Source organism: Nymphalis io, chromosome 3 (genome assembly GCF_905147045.1).
Source record: "Nymphalis io chromosome 3, ilAglIoxx1.1, whole genome shotgun sequence".
NCBI lineage: Eukaryota > Metazoa > Arthropoda > Insecta > Lepidoptera > Nymphalidae > Nymphalis > Nymphalis io.
Genome location: NC_065890.1, coordinates 718,631 through 733,622, shown reverse-complemented (window position 1 = coordinate 733,622; position 14,992 = coordinate 718,631). Strand labels below are relative to the sequence as shown.

Here is a 14,992-nt window from a genome sequence, read left to right as displayed (position 1 = left end):
AATCATTAATGAGAAAACTAACTCTATAATAGATTGAAATTAATATTTAAAATGACATATGTCCAATTATTCCTTTAATAAATAATAACATTTAGATTTAATTTTCTTAACAGCTGTGCAGTCGATCAGCTGGTTTTTAAGTAAACAGCTGTCAATCTGTATCTGTCAATACCGCATAGTTAATTGTCATTTAAAGACACAAAACTTGGTGATGTGTTTTTAATTTTGTTTAAAAATAACAAAAACTTTTAAATAAATAATGTCTTTAACACTTTTATTGGAAAAATACGACGTTTCCACAGAAGAAGGTCTTCAAAAAGCTTTACACGAAATCGAAAAAGAAGAGGTAGTATATAAAACTAGCGATTTTTTAAAGTTTTTTGACTTATTGATATCAAACTATAAAATTTTATTGTACTAATATATATAAAACCGAATATAGATAAACAAATGTGCATATCAGACTGTTCTCATAATATAACAGAACCACAATACAAAAAACACAAAACAAGTAAACATTTCCAAATACTTTCAGGCCGAAGTAGATGAAGCTCTATCGAATGCCTTATCTCGTTCCTGTACCCTCGAAGGCCGCCTCCGCACCGCAAGTCAGGCGTACACCAAATTGGGTGAAGTTAAAAATGACGCCCAGGTCGCAGCTGACATGGTGGATAAAACTGCAGCGCTCGCGAGAGATGTCAGTGCTAAAGTACGTCAGTTAGATCTTGCAAGGGTAAGTCTTATAATTCGTTTTCCATAGATTCTTGTCATCCTTGTAACAATATCTAGGTACTAGTATTGGGAATTGATAGCTGACTAATAGGCATTAATTTTGAGTTGAAAATGTATCACCTGGTAGGCAATATTGTCTATAGACATTGGCGCTGTTAGAAATATTAAAGGTTTCTTACAAAAGCTGTAGAGTTCATTCCGTAAGCTCTTACTAAACTCCCGATATGGAATACTAAAACCAAACCATAATAGCAATAATAAATCTTTATTCATGTTTACGTGATTTTATTTCAGTCCCGTGTTGCGGAATGTCAGAGAAGAGTTCATGATCTTATAGATCTGAGAGTTTGCAGTGCTGGTGTGGAAACAGCTATCAAAGCACATGACTACGAAACAGGTCAGTGAGGAAAGTGCTTTCTGTTAAATCTCACCGTACTCACGAGAATTTAAATCTTACACTTACTGGTCTGATGCTCGATTTACATTCTCATATTTCATTCTACTGAATGTAAAAGGCATATCTAATTTTTATGTGGAACATAGCAACTCTACTCATCCCTAATTTTCTGAAGTCTCGAAGTCGAGAGTCATGGTGATGTACTGAGCAATTGCGCGTCCCCAGCGGCGGCCCACGTGGCGCGCTTCCTCAGCATGGAGCCGGGCTCGGTGGCGGCGGCGCGCGCGCGCGGGGCGCCCGACCCGCGCCGCGACATGGACGCCGCCGCGCGCACGCTGCGCGACCACCTCGAGCGGCAGTGCGTACCGCGCCCAGGCCCGCCCCGTTTTACAATATATGCGGTGTCTTCTGCGTGATTTCGGTCGTGGCAGCTATTATCGAGACATAAAGGCTCATCGACTGTGCAAAATATTACAGTGCATAAGTATATGCAAACACAATGCACTCGCCATTCTCTCACTCTCATAATCGAACGGGACGACAAATCCGATACGACCGAAGTAATTCTGACAGCTACTGACAAAAATACTTATTAACTCTGTGACGTACAATCGGCTAAAACAACATAATTATGTAAACATATTAAAGTATAATTTGTCCCTTCTGAAATTATAAATGAACATGTACATCAATATGAAAGTTCCATTACAATAAAAAAATCTATATAATAATAGTATGATTAGAAAACATTTGAATTCGTTTCATTACTAGATTCGAAGAGGCGGCGAAACGGGGCGACGACGCCGCAGTCGAGCGGCTGTTCAAACTGTTCCCGCAGATCGGTCGAGCGGAGGAGGGCGTCGACCTGCTCGCCAAGTACCTCGCGACTCAGGTCTCGGCACCACTTCACCGCCACACGCTAGACAAATAAATATTTCGTCGGTCTCATAGAGCTAATCGATATGCCCCCCAGCTGGAGGCGGGCGTGCGGCGCGCGGGCGGCGTGCAGCGCGGCGGCGCGGGGCAGCACGCGGCGGCGCTGACGCGCGCGCTGGAGGCGGGCGCGGCCGCCGGGGAGCGCGCGCGCGCCGCGCTGGCCGCGCACGCGCCCGCCCGCGCGCACGCGCTGCTGCCCGCCGCGCTGCGCGTGCTGCAGCCCAGGGTACCGAGCGCACGTTTACTGATAATCTCGACGCAGGATCGCGTATATATACTTTTAATGCCCCTCGCCCCAGATATGCACCGGCGCCCGACGGATTTGCTCCGAAATGCTCTCGTCTTCTCGCGTGAGCGCCGAGCAGGGCGGCGACCCGCGCTCGGTCGAGCCGACGCTGTGCGAGCTGGCGCTGGCGCACTCGCGCCTGCAGCTCTACTTCGGCTTCCTTCGAAGACGGCCCGAGGTAAACCTCTCCAAAATATATTAATTACTGCAACATTTCGTCCACAGTTGTTTAATCTCCGATAAAAATAACAACTATGATCACATACGTCACTTCTAACAAATCTTCAGCTAAGCCAAATACCTACAAACAAATGAATCGTACGCCGCCTAATTATGTTGCTCAACGAAATAAACGAGGCAGAGACAACGAATGTGTCCACGACTTCGAAAATTTTCGGGACAGGATAGAATTAATGATATCAAATATGATGGCCGCACAAAAGGAGGATATAAAGAAAATTCAATCTACACTAATGGAAATAAAGACCGCAAACAGCGATATTCAAAACACGGTGGATTTCCTTGCATCTCAAAATGAAGAGTTGAAGAAGAAAATTGAGAAATTAGAAATACAAACTAGAAAGGATAAAGATTATATTACACTTTTAGAAGACAAAATAGAAGAATTATAGCGTGAAAACCGTAAAACCAGCATCGAAATTAAAAATGTCCCAAAAGTGCACGATGAGTCTAAGGAAATGTTAATAAAGTTATTCTTAAATCTTTCTAATAATATTGGTTGCGATATTGATGAAAGGCATATTAAGGATATTTATAGAGTCCACAGAAAAAATAACACAAATAAAACGCATATCATAACTGAGTTATCATCCACGATGCTAAAAACAAAGTTCCTTAAACATGCCAAGAATTATAATACAAAAAACAAAGAAAAACTATGCGCCAAACACTTGGGTTTTACAAAAAATGAATATGAACCAATTTACGTATCAGAACAACTTACAGCCAAAGGGGCCCGCTTGTACTTTTTAGCCCGCGATCTTGCCAAGTCCCGGGACTATAAATTTTGCTGGTCATCCTATGGCAAGATATACGTTAGAAAAAATGAAGAGTCACCGATAATAGTTATTAAAAATGAATCGCATGTCAATAACTTGATGCAAAAGGAATGACTATATTTTGTAATTAATTTAGTTTTAAGTCAGTTATATAACTTGTTTTTATTGTTTATTTTTGTTCGTACGACTAATGTTTTTATTGGAATTAGTCTTTGTTATAAACTATTTTATTCCGGTGTAATTTATAATTTATTACTTTTTTAAGTAAAACAGCTATTTCGATTAATTCAATCCAAAATCACACTTTATATGATGTATTATTATAATAAAATAACAAAAAACACACTTTGCAATCAACCACAACACAGCAATTTACTTAAAAAGACCTGTGAAAGTAAGGATATAAGTCAAACCCACCGCTTGCTTGGAAATATATTATGATTAATAAACTTCAAATTTTGAATGAAATTGATAATAGTGAATCATCAGTGTCGATTTTTTGCAGTATAGAAGATTTACCCAAATATATGAAATATAAAAACCAAAATTTTACCGTTGTATCCCAAAACATAAGAAGTATTTACCGTAACTTGGACGACTTTAATATAAATTTGCTTTCATTTAAATTTAACGTGGACGTGATAATTCTGTCAGAATGCCGAATAGATAAAGATAAACCAATTCCAGGTCTTTCCAACTATAGAGCTTACTGTACAACAAACCACCTTAATCAGAATGATGGGGTTGTTGCTTTTGTTAGGGACGATATCCAAGCAAATGTTAATGAAGTAATGTTGATGGGTGCTTCATGTATCGAAGTAACTACGCCTACATTTGTTATTTTGGGTATTTATAGATCACCGTCAAATATAAATGCGGATTCTTTTGTTGAATCATTGAACAGCTATCTCGAATTACTTACATCTCGCAGTAATATTATACTGACTGGTGATTTAAATATAAACTTGAATCCGAAAACAACGGAGCAAACATTTGAGAGGAACAATAGATTAAATTACCTTAACGTGTTATCTCTTCATGGTCTTCTTCCAGCTAACTGTCTACCAACAAGGGAAAACAGTTGCATTGATCACGTAATCCTCAAACTAGAAAAAAATAAGTATTCTGCTTTTTCTGCTGTTCTAAATACTACGATAACAGACCACCACATGGTATTTTTATTCGTGTACTGTAATAAGCATCTTAAGGAGAAAAAACCAAAGAAAGTTGTAGTGGATTTTACAGAAGCTTACCATAGTTTGACCCTACAAAATAAATATTTAAATTACTTAAATACTTACAAACAAAGTGACCCCAACATTTTGGCTAACCTACTAGTTGAAGTAATACAAATTTGTTTAAAGAAACACACTAGAAGCGTTTGCACTTCTAGTAATAGACGTATACTCAAGCCTTGGATGAATGAGGGTATCCTGCGTTGTGTTCGATTACGAAATATGTTGCAGAGGAAATTGCGAGCTAATCCATGCGATGAAATTTTAAAAATTACATATAAAAGATACCGAAATTTCTGTAATGGACGAATAAAAAAGTTAAAAAGAGATTATTTTAAGAAACAACTGGCTATATCAAAAACAGATTCAAAATTACTATGGAAGACGATTGACGCTATAACTCAAATAAAAGCACCGAAAATACCATGCACTAATCTTCTCAATCTTAAAGAGACGCCTTTACAGTCAGTTAATCAGGTCAACCATTACTTTGCAAGTATAGGTAGTTCCCTTGCTCAGGCTATTACTGATAACTTACATGCTGTATGTACCGGTTCAGATATTTGTAGTCCTCAGGTAAGTTCTTTTGTGCTATTATATACAGATCCATTAGAAGTAGAGAGTACGCTTATGAACTTAGATACAAATAGTGCAACAGGTTGGGATACCATCCCGACCGCATTCCTAAAAATGGCCAAGGACATTGTTGTTCCTATAATAAGTAAAATAATTAATTTGAGTTTCGAACAAGGTACATTTCCGGAGGCCTTTAAGCAGTCTATAATCACACCAGTATATAAGAGTGGAAACAGGGATGATATAACAAATTATAGACCAATATCTGTTTTGACCGGTATTTCAAAAATTATGGAAAAAATAGTGAATAGAAGGCTCCAGAACTACTTTGACAAATATAATATCATTTCCAAATTGCAGTATGGTTTCCGTAAAGGTGTGTCCACTGAGGATGCGGTCGGGGATCTCACCAAAGTAATTGTCCGGCAGGTTGATAAGGGCAAAAAATGTTTGGCGGTGTTTCTAGATCTGAAAAAAGCCTTCGACACGGTGTCTGTGCCTATTCTATTGAGGAGACTGGAGGGTCTTGGGTTTAGGGATAAATCCCTTTCGCTTCTCACAAGTTACCTTAAAGACAGAAAGCAATCCGTCAAAATAGGTGAATTTATTAGTGATACTGTGACTGTTAATTACGGAGTCCCCCAAGGAAGCGTGATTGGCCCGACCCTGTTTTTGATTTACATTAATCAGTTGTGTGATATGGAGCTTGAAGACGGCCAAATTTTTACCTATGCAGATGACACTGCCATCGTATTCGTGGCAGAGACTTGGTCTTCTTTGAAGAAAACAGCGGAATTAGGACTTAAAAAAGTTGCAAAGTGGCTAAATGAAAATTTATTGACTTTGAATATCTCCAAAACAAATTACGTTTGCTTTACGAAAGTTAGCAGCGCTCAACCAAAATCCGATTTTATCATAAAAATTCATAAATGCCCTGACGACCTCGAGTCTGATTGTGACTGTCCTCAAATAAATAAAGTTGCTAGTGTAAAATACCTTGGTGTTATGGTTGACCAAAGATTATCTTGGTATTCGCAACTGGAACTGATGATAACTAGGGTTAGAAAGTTTATCTGGATTTTTAAATCTCTACGGTATGTATGTACAAAGCCCTTACTAAATAAAGTGTACATAGCTTTAGTACAATCGACCTTGGGCTACTGCATTCCTGTTTGGGGTGGAACAGCTAAGACTAGATTCCTTGAACTGGAAAGAGCTCAAAGATGTTTGATAAGGGTGATGTACAGCAAACCATATAGATTCCTTACCACTGCACTGTACGAGATAAGTGGTCTACTTACGGTGAGAAAACTTTATATAATAGCAACAGTATTAAGGCTCCATAAAAGCTTGAAATATTTACCTCTATTAACAAATAAACGCAGGAAGTACACAGTGCCATATAGTGAATCTATCAAAAGTAAATTTGCCTCAAGACAATACTCAAGACAATCTATTTATTTGTTTAATAAAATAAACCAGGAAGTGGACATATATTCCAGTACATACTATGATAGCAAAAAAGCCTTAACAGACTGGCTGTTAAAACGTAACTATAAAGAAATAGAATCCCTGCTTGAATACATCACCTAACAAATTGTTGCGAATAAACAAGGCAAACACAAACACACGCATTCATACTGTCTCTTATACACACCCAACACACACACGCCGACAAACACTGCTCACAACATGCATAAGCCAACACACTCACAAAAACACATGCTTAAGCCTTACGCCTCAGATACTCTCACATCATCACGCCACACTTACCCTCAAACATATTAATACTGTTATAATAATACACATTTTAGATAAAATTTGTTATTGTATTACCGTGATTGTCAATATTTAAGTTTTAGTATGAGAAAATTATTATGTAAAGTATAGTATATTTTGTAACTGCTGTCTCGTAGTACTTACCGCTGATTGCATAAGGGAAGAGCGGGGCCTCCTACTACAGGTATTGATATACTTAAAAGGGGGTACCCAACGATGTATAAACAAGTGTACTACTTTGAATGAAATAAATTATTATTATTATTATTATTATTATTATACGTCAATTATCAAAAGATCAGTAAAAGTGCCCTAACTCATTTGGTAAGAAAATGGTAAGTAGAAAAAATATACTTATTTTTTTCGTATTTTGTCTCTATCTAGTTAATGACAACGCTAAGCGAAGCTGACAAGGAAGCGTGCTCGGCTGCCATAGAGAAGATAATATCCGAGTGCGACATCACGCGCGTCGCTCAAGATGTTCTAAGCCAGTATTTGACGCTGGAACGGTAAATATTATTGTGTTATATATACAGTAACAGCCTGTGAATGTCCCTCTGGGCTGAGGCCTCCCCTTTTTTTGAAGAGAAGGTATGAAGATTATTCCACCACGCTGCTCCAATGCTGGTTGATCTTATATATAATACGATCAAATCTGTTATAAAAAAGCATGGGAATTACATGTATTTATTGAATTCCTTATAGGATATTGTAACATTAAAAAAAAATATTATTATCGTCGTCAATAATTTCTAAACGACACAAATATGCCAAATAGCTTGAATCTATTCCATAAACTTCTACGTCACAAATTTGGTGTTGCTTATAAATAAAGGTTAATTTTTGTATGAAAATTCGGTGTAGTATTTGTTTTTTCAAATTGCTTTAGAATGCGTTATAAATGGGTGAAATGTAAAAAAGGTAAAAATGTTTTTTTTATTTAAACATGGACGTAAATCCATTTTAATTTTGTGTAATTTTTTGTATTAATGCTGGTCACACTGACTATGACCTTTCAAAGGTTCCAGTTGAAGAACCTTTCTTCTCCTTGCATTTTTCTACGATCAGTTTAGCACCGAATTAAAAAACAAATAATATTTAATATAACATTGTGTAACACTCGACAATTCAAAAAAAAAAATTGAGCATATTTGAGGAAAGAACATTTATTATTACAACTCACTAACTGATTAGGTACCTATATGTATTACGGGTGATTTTGAATCGGTCCTACAGGTATTTCTTAGAGGAGAGCGTGAACAAAGCGCTGAAGATGTCGGCGGCGCAGACCGGAGCGACCACGTCGAGCCTGGTGGACGACGTGTTCTTCATCGCGAGGAAAGTCATAAGGTACGCACTCCGAGCGTGACCGACACGCGTGCTCGACTTCAATGTCGATAAGTAAATTATCGGGAAGCTCCGTTATATTTTGTCTCATGCACCGACTGCCGGCGCGCAGGCGCGGCATCTCAACGGGCAGCGCGGACGGCGCGTGCGCCGTGCTCAACGAGGCGGGCGCGGCGCTGGAGCGCTGCGCGGCCGCGCTGCGCCGCCGCCTCGCCGCGCCGCCGCCCGAGCCGCTGCCGCTGCCGCCGCCGCCGCGCGCGCGCCGCCGCGACCCGCCGCGCGCGCCCCCCCGCGCGCCCCCCCGCGACGACGCGCCGCGCGCGCTCTACCTCGTGAGTTTGTTGTTTCTCACGGAGACGCAAATACTCCGCCCTGCCGACACCAGCTACCTTAACTATCCCGGCTACGTGCTTGAAGAATCTTTTAAAGCGAAAGCCGGAGTATGCTTGTTCGTCAGGGCGGATGTTTGTTGTCACCGATTGCGCTGCTCGGAGGACCCCTCCTTCTCCATGTTGGTGGTACGTGTGGACCTGGTTCGTCAGAGTCGAGTCTACGTGTGCCTCTACAGATCCCACAATGGTGACTTGGAGACAAGCCGATTATTCGACCATCTTAGTCGGGTGGCAGATGCTGCGCAAGAGCAGTTTCCTAACGCGGAATTGGTGTTTTTGGGGGATTTTAATGCTCACCATGAATCATGGTTGAAATCCCTCAAAACTGACCATGCTGCAGGAAGAACTGCTCATGCTTTTGCTCTCACACACGACTTGACCCAACTGGTTGATCAGCCCACCAGGATCCCAGACATTGATGGGCAAGCGCCTTCTCTACTGGATCTTCTGCTGACTTCTCACCCGGTGGAATATCAGGTTGTGGTTCAAGCTCCACTTGGTTCTTCGGATCACGGCCTTATATCTACCAAAGTGCCACAGGCCAAGCTGCCGCCATCAGCGGTATGCAAACGTCGCGTTTGGCACTATAAGTCGGCAGATTGGGATGGTATACGCGATTACTATTCTACATTCCTAGCTCAGATCTCATCAATAGGGGCACGCGTAACCGTTGGTTCACTCGTGAATGTGCCGACGCTGTATCATCTAAGCAGGCGGCATATCGCGCGTGGATCAACGGCTGCATTAGCGGGGCATCTAACATTGACTCACTGAAAGCAAACTACAATAAAAATTCCAAATCCTGTAGGAAGGCATACACGAGAGCGGATGCACAGCGCATTGTACAGATTGGTCATGACCTTATTTCGCATCCTAGGGGCTCCCGTAGCTTCTGGCGTCTGACCAAGTCTGTGCAAAACAATTTCTGCCAATCTTCGCTGCCACCGCTCAGAAATCCGGACGGATCGCTAGCTCACAGTCCGCAGGAGAAAGCCGACCTCCTGGCTAAACTCTTTGCCGACAACTCTGTGATCGATGATTGTAGTGCGCAGCCACCAACAATACCTTCATGTGGCCACACGATGCCTGACATCAAAATCAGGCAACGTGATGTGCGTGCGGAGCTGCAATCACTTGATATACGGAAAGCTAGCGGTCCTGATGGAATACCAGCCATTGTGCTGAAGAAGTGCGCGGCGGAGCTGTCTCCTGTGTTAACGCGCCTGTTCCAACTTTCTCTCTCTTCGGGATGTGTGCCGGAGGCTTGGAGAAGAGCTAATGTGCAAGCGGTTCCCAAAAAAGGGGATCGGTCTGACCCGGCAAATTATCGACCAATAGCTATCACCTCAGTACTTTGTAAGGTGATGGAACGGATTCTAAACAACCAACTGATCCATTACCTAGAAGATCACTGTCTAATTAATGATCGTCAGTACGGGTTTCGACCAAAACGGTCCACAGGTGATCTTCTAGCGTACGTAACACACCTCTGGGGTGAAGCTATCGACAAGCATGGAGAATCGTTGGCTGTCAGCCTCGATATCTCCAAGGCTTTCGACAGGGTCTGGCACAGAAGTCTTCTCTCCAAGCTACCGGCATATGGTCTGCCTGCTCAGCTATGCACCTGGATTGCCAGCTTCCTACACAAGCGTAGCCTTCGTGTTTTAGTAGATGGTTGCGCTTCACAATTCTATGTAGTGAATGCTGGGGTCCCCCAGGGATCTGTGCTATCTCCCTCACTCTTTCTTTTGCATATCAATGATATGCTCTGCCTTGGGAACATACATTGCTATGCAGATTATAGTACAGTGCATGGTGGATACCACGGACGCGCAGTGGCTGGGCGGGCGGAAACTGAGGAGAGGCGGGAGAATCTTGTCATTGAACTCGATAGGACGTTAGAGCTCATCGCCAAATGGGGTTCTGATAATCTTGTTGAGTTTAATGCCAAGAAAACACAGGTATGCGCTCTCACAGCGAAAAAGTCACCATTTTACTGCGACCTTAGTCCAAGGGATTACATCGAGGCTATTATATAAACAGCTTCACGGAAACTCGGAGTTCTGAACAAGGTGCGGCGTTTTTTCACGCCACAACAACTGTGCCTGTTATACAAAACACAGGTACGGTCTTGCGTTGAATATTGCTCGCACCTTTGGGATGGCTCCGCTAAGTACCTTATGGAGGCCTTGGACCGGTTGCAGCGACGTGCAGTACGCATTATTGGCGACGTAAAGGTCACAAACACCCTTGAACCTTTACAATTGCGTCGTGAGATAGCAGCACTGAGCGCTTTCTATCGTCTGTATCACGGCGAGTGCTCTGAGGAATTATTCTCTCTAATTCCTGCTTCCCCCTTCCTTCTTAAGTCCACGCGAGCTGGTTCTCGATGTCACCGCCTAACTGTGACATCAATTCCATCGCGCACAAAGAAATTTGGCAACTCCTTTCTTTGTCGCACTTCCAAAAAATGGAATTCCTTACCAGCTCACGTGTTCCCCTCCTCTTACAACCCGGGTTCCTTCAAACGAGGCGTGAAGAGGCATCTTGCGGGCCGGCAAGGCGGTGACGGCTAGTACAGAACATTCTTCCCGACTGTACTGGCCGTCGTCGCGTTTGGACTCTACTACCACTTACCATCAGGTGGAGTAGTCATTTGCCATCCCGGACATATAAAAAAAAAAAAGAGTGGCCCGCCGCGCCCGCGCCGTCTGGACGTCGCCCCGGCCTCCGGTCACCGGCGCTCGCGTGTGCTCCGCAGGCGCTGACCGACGAGGCGGAGAACGGCGCCGAGTGGGCGGAGCGGCTGGCGGAGGAGGCGTGCGTGGAGGCGGAGGCGCTGTGGCGCGCGGGCGGCGACGTGGCGAGCGGGCGCGCCAAGCTGCGCTCGTGCGCCGCGGGGCTGGGCGCGGCCGCCGGCACGTTCCGCGCCGCGCGCGACCTGGCGCTGGCCGCGCTGCGCGCCGCGCTGCTGCCCGCGCTGGCCGACTGGGCCGACGCGCTCGTCGACCCCGACACCGACATCGGTGAGCGCCCGTCCGGCGGAGGCCGGTGCCGAGCGACGACCGAATGTTAAGCGTCGCGAATTACGTCATCGTCCCCTAACATTTCAGAGGATCTGGAGGAGGAGGCGGGAGCTCTGCCGGCGGCGCTGGACGTGCTGGCGGAGGCGGCGCGGGCGCAGCTGCCGCGCTCGGCGGACACGCTGCTGATGTCCGCGCTGGGAGAGTTGTTGACTCGCGCAGAAGATGCAATGTTGCGAAATTACTACGATAGGGTACAACAGTGTTTACAAATATCAATACCTGGCATCGCTGCGTTCTAATGTCTAGTTTATTTCAATCGCAAAAGGAGTGACGATAAACAAACCGTTAATTTCAATATTCTAAGTGGTACAATCAGCAGTTAAGTGGTACAATATCATAATTAACTACTTAATTCCTTTTATTTTACCAATTTCGATAAACCAATAGCGAATATCATATATTATTAATCACTGACATTTGTTAGAATAGAAAACTAATTAATTTTTATAATTTAAAAATATAATACTTGAGTTTTGTCACATTTTTAAATATATATTTCTTTACTTATTTGTGCACAGTCTGTTTTTTTTGCAATAAATAGAAAGTAACATAAACATTCGACTAGATCCGGACGAGCATATGGGCCACCCGATGGTAAGTAGTTACCGACGCCCATAGACATTGGCAGCGTAAGAAATGTTAACCATCGCTCACATCACCAATGCGCCACCGACCTCGGGAACTAAGACGTTATGTCCCTTGCGCCTGCAATTACACTGGCTACTCACCCTTTAGACCGGAACACAACAACATCACGTACTACCGTTTTGGGGTAGATTTTTGGTCGTGTGCACTTTGACACGACGTCTTATCTGAATGTACAAGTTCGTCACACGTCCCCCGTGCGCCCGCAGCGCGGCGCGCTGTGCGTGGAGCGGCGCTGCCGGCGGCTGGCGGTGTGGGCGGGCGGCGCGCTGAGCGGCGCGCGGGAGCGCGCGGGGCAGCTGTCGGGCGCGGCGGCCGTGCTGGCGGTGGAGCGCGCGGCGCACGCGGCCGACGCGCCGCGCGGCGCCGCGCTGCCGCCCGCGCGCGTGCGCGACGTGCTGGCGCGCCGGTACGTGCGCCGCGCCCCGCCCGCTTCCTCCCCCTTCTCCACTCTTTCGTCCCTCCCTGTTTCATCGAAACTTAACTTTCCATTGTATAATCATCGGTTGGAAGTTTTATCGGCTTTCGACGAATTTTATAAGTGAATAAAAAACATTGTTTCCCTTTATCGAGTAGAGAGATAAATTGTGTCTCAAATGAAAACGTATATTTGGATAAATTTCAATCGTCTATTTCAGGACGGACTTCAAAATGGAAGATATCAAGCGCCTCAAACTATAAATATATTCTTTTATATTATACATTATATATACTTACATTACATTTACATGTGATCCTTGTTATCGACAATAAAAACCCGAAACCATAAATTTGTTTTATTCGTACCGAAACAATAAATATAAGAGGATAATTAATTGAAAGAAAATATAGTAGTAATCATTTATTTAACATAAATATATAACCTTGTGTTTATTATATGGTACGTGAACATTGTGTAAATAAATTCTTGTAAAATTAATATTAAAAGTATTTGCATTAGATTCGAAATTGCAATATCTCCGATATAAAAGTGAATTTCTTAATTTATAAAAAATATACTAAGATTATATGAGCGTAACAATTTGAAAACATATTACCCTGACAGGAAGAATTTAAAAGGATTTATTAATTTATTAATAGAATAATGCCTCAACATTCTTACAAACGCGTATTTAATATATTAGACTTTTTGTGAACGAACAAAATTAAAACTCGTTGATTAAGCTATACTTTTAAACTAAGTAACAATTAACGCTTAAATCCTTAGGATGTGTTATTAATTCCACGTGACGATAGTTAGTCGCTTTGACTTCAAAAATTTTAAACGATTTTTCACTTGAAGTACGGAATGATTAATTCTTGTTTTTTTTTTGCGACGCTATCAAATCAATTGGAGCAACGAAACGATAGGTTGAAAAAAAAAACGATAGCCATAAACGAATAATTTTCAAACGATAAACAACCAGCTGGATAGTGACGCTAGGTTGAGGTTATATCATGACAATGTAGTTTTTAAACACGAATCTAAATTTTGTTCCCACAAAAACGAATGAAGCAAAAACAATATTATAAAAATGTTTTAAATTTACAAAAACACATTTGAACACAATTACATACAATCCATTTAATTAAACATTGCACAAATGTAAACAAAAAATAAACAAAAGCCGTTTTCTTACATTAAAATTGCAAAAGTACTATTTTAAAATTTTATTTTTCGTTTACATATTGTCCCACGTCAAATCGATTAAACAATAATAATTCGTAAAATTAATTCAACAATAAACGTTTCTCTTTAAACCTATTATTAATATTAAAATAAAAAACATAAGCAAAGTTGATAGTAAATACAATAAAAAATGATATATATATTAAATGCTTTATACAAAAATTAAAACTCAAAACGACATTGTAACCATTAAAATGAAATGAGCCGAGATGGCCCAGTGGTAAGAACGAGTGAATCTTAACCGATGATCGTGGGTTCAAACCCAGGCAAGCACCACTGAATTTTCATGTGTTTAATTTGTGATTATAATTCATCTCGTGCTTTACGGTAAAGGAAAACATCGTGAGGAAACCTGTATCTAATTTCACTGAAATTCTGCCACATGTGTATTCCACCAATCCGCTTTGGAGCAGCGTGGTGGAATAAGGTTCAAACCTTCTCCTCAAAAAGAGGTGAAGAAAACCTTTAGCCCAGCAGTGGGACATCCACAGGCTGTTACGGTAACCATTAAAAACACTAACGATTAAATAAAAATACAATAATAAAATACAATAATAATATTAGTGATTAATATACATATTATAATAACAAATATAGTGAACTTGTCAATAATTAAAAAAAAAATCGAATATTTCTAAAAACACTTGTAAACAGGTACGTAGAAGTCGTTGTTCAATTAACATGATATATAATACAAAATTGTAAATATTATCTAATCAAAAAATATTTGTGCATATATGTGCAATATTGATTTCAAAAATATAACATATATACTCTTATAAATTAATTAGGATTAAAATATTTCTTGCTTAAATGTAGGTAATTCAGTGAGCCAGTTTAAATTTTCATAGAATACATGACACATAATTTTAACAAAGTCCAAACATGTGTGG

At 41.6% G+C, this 14,992-nt stretch overlaps 1 protein-coding gene across 1 annotated transcript; it reads left to right on the top strand.

Annotated features, from left to right (window-relative positions):
* The first annotated feature begins 170 nt into the window (after positions 1–170).
* Positions 171–13,185, top strand: LOC126780959 (conserved oligomeric Golgi complex subunit 4). The gene is made up of 14 exons (XM_050505667.1): positions 171–346; positions 536–733; positions 1,027–1,129; positions 1,355–1,487; positions 1,901–2,021; positions 2,103–2,291; positions 2,365–2,529; positions 7,345–7,469; positions 8,197–8,310; positions 8,420–8,639; positions 11,461–11,725; positions 11,813–11,976; positions 12,640–12,839; positions 13,069–13,185. The coding sequence occupies exons 1-14, from the start codon at positions 260–262 to the stop codon at positions 13,109–13,111; spliced, it is 2,127 nt and encodes a 708-aa protein (XP_050361624.1). The 5' UTR covers positions 171–259; the 3' UTR covers positions 13,112–13,185.
* Positions 13,186–14,992: the final 1,807 nt, after the last annotated feature.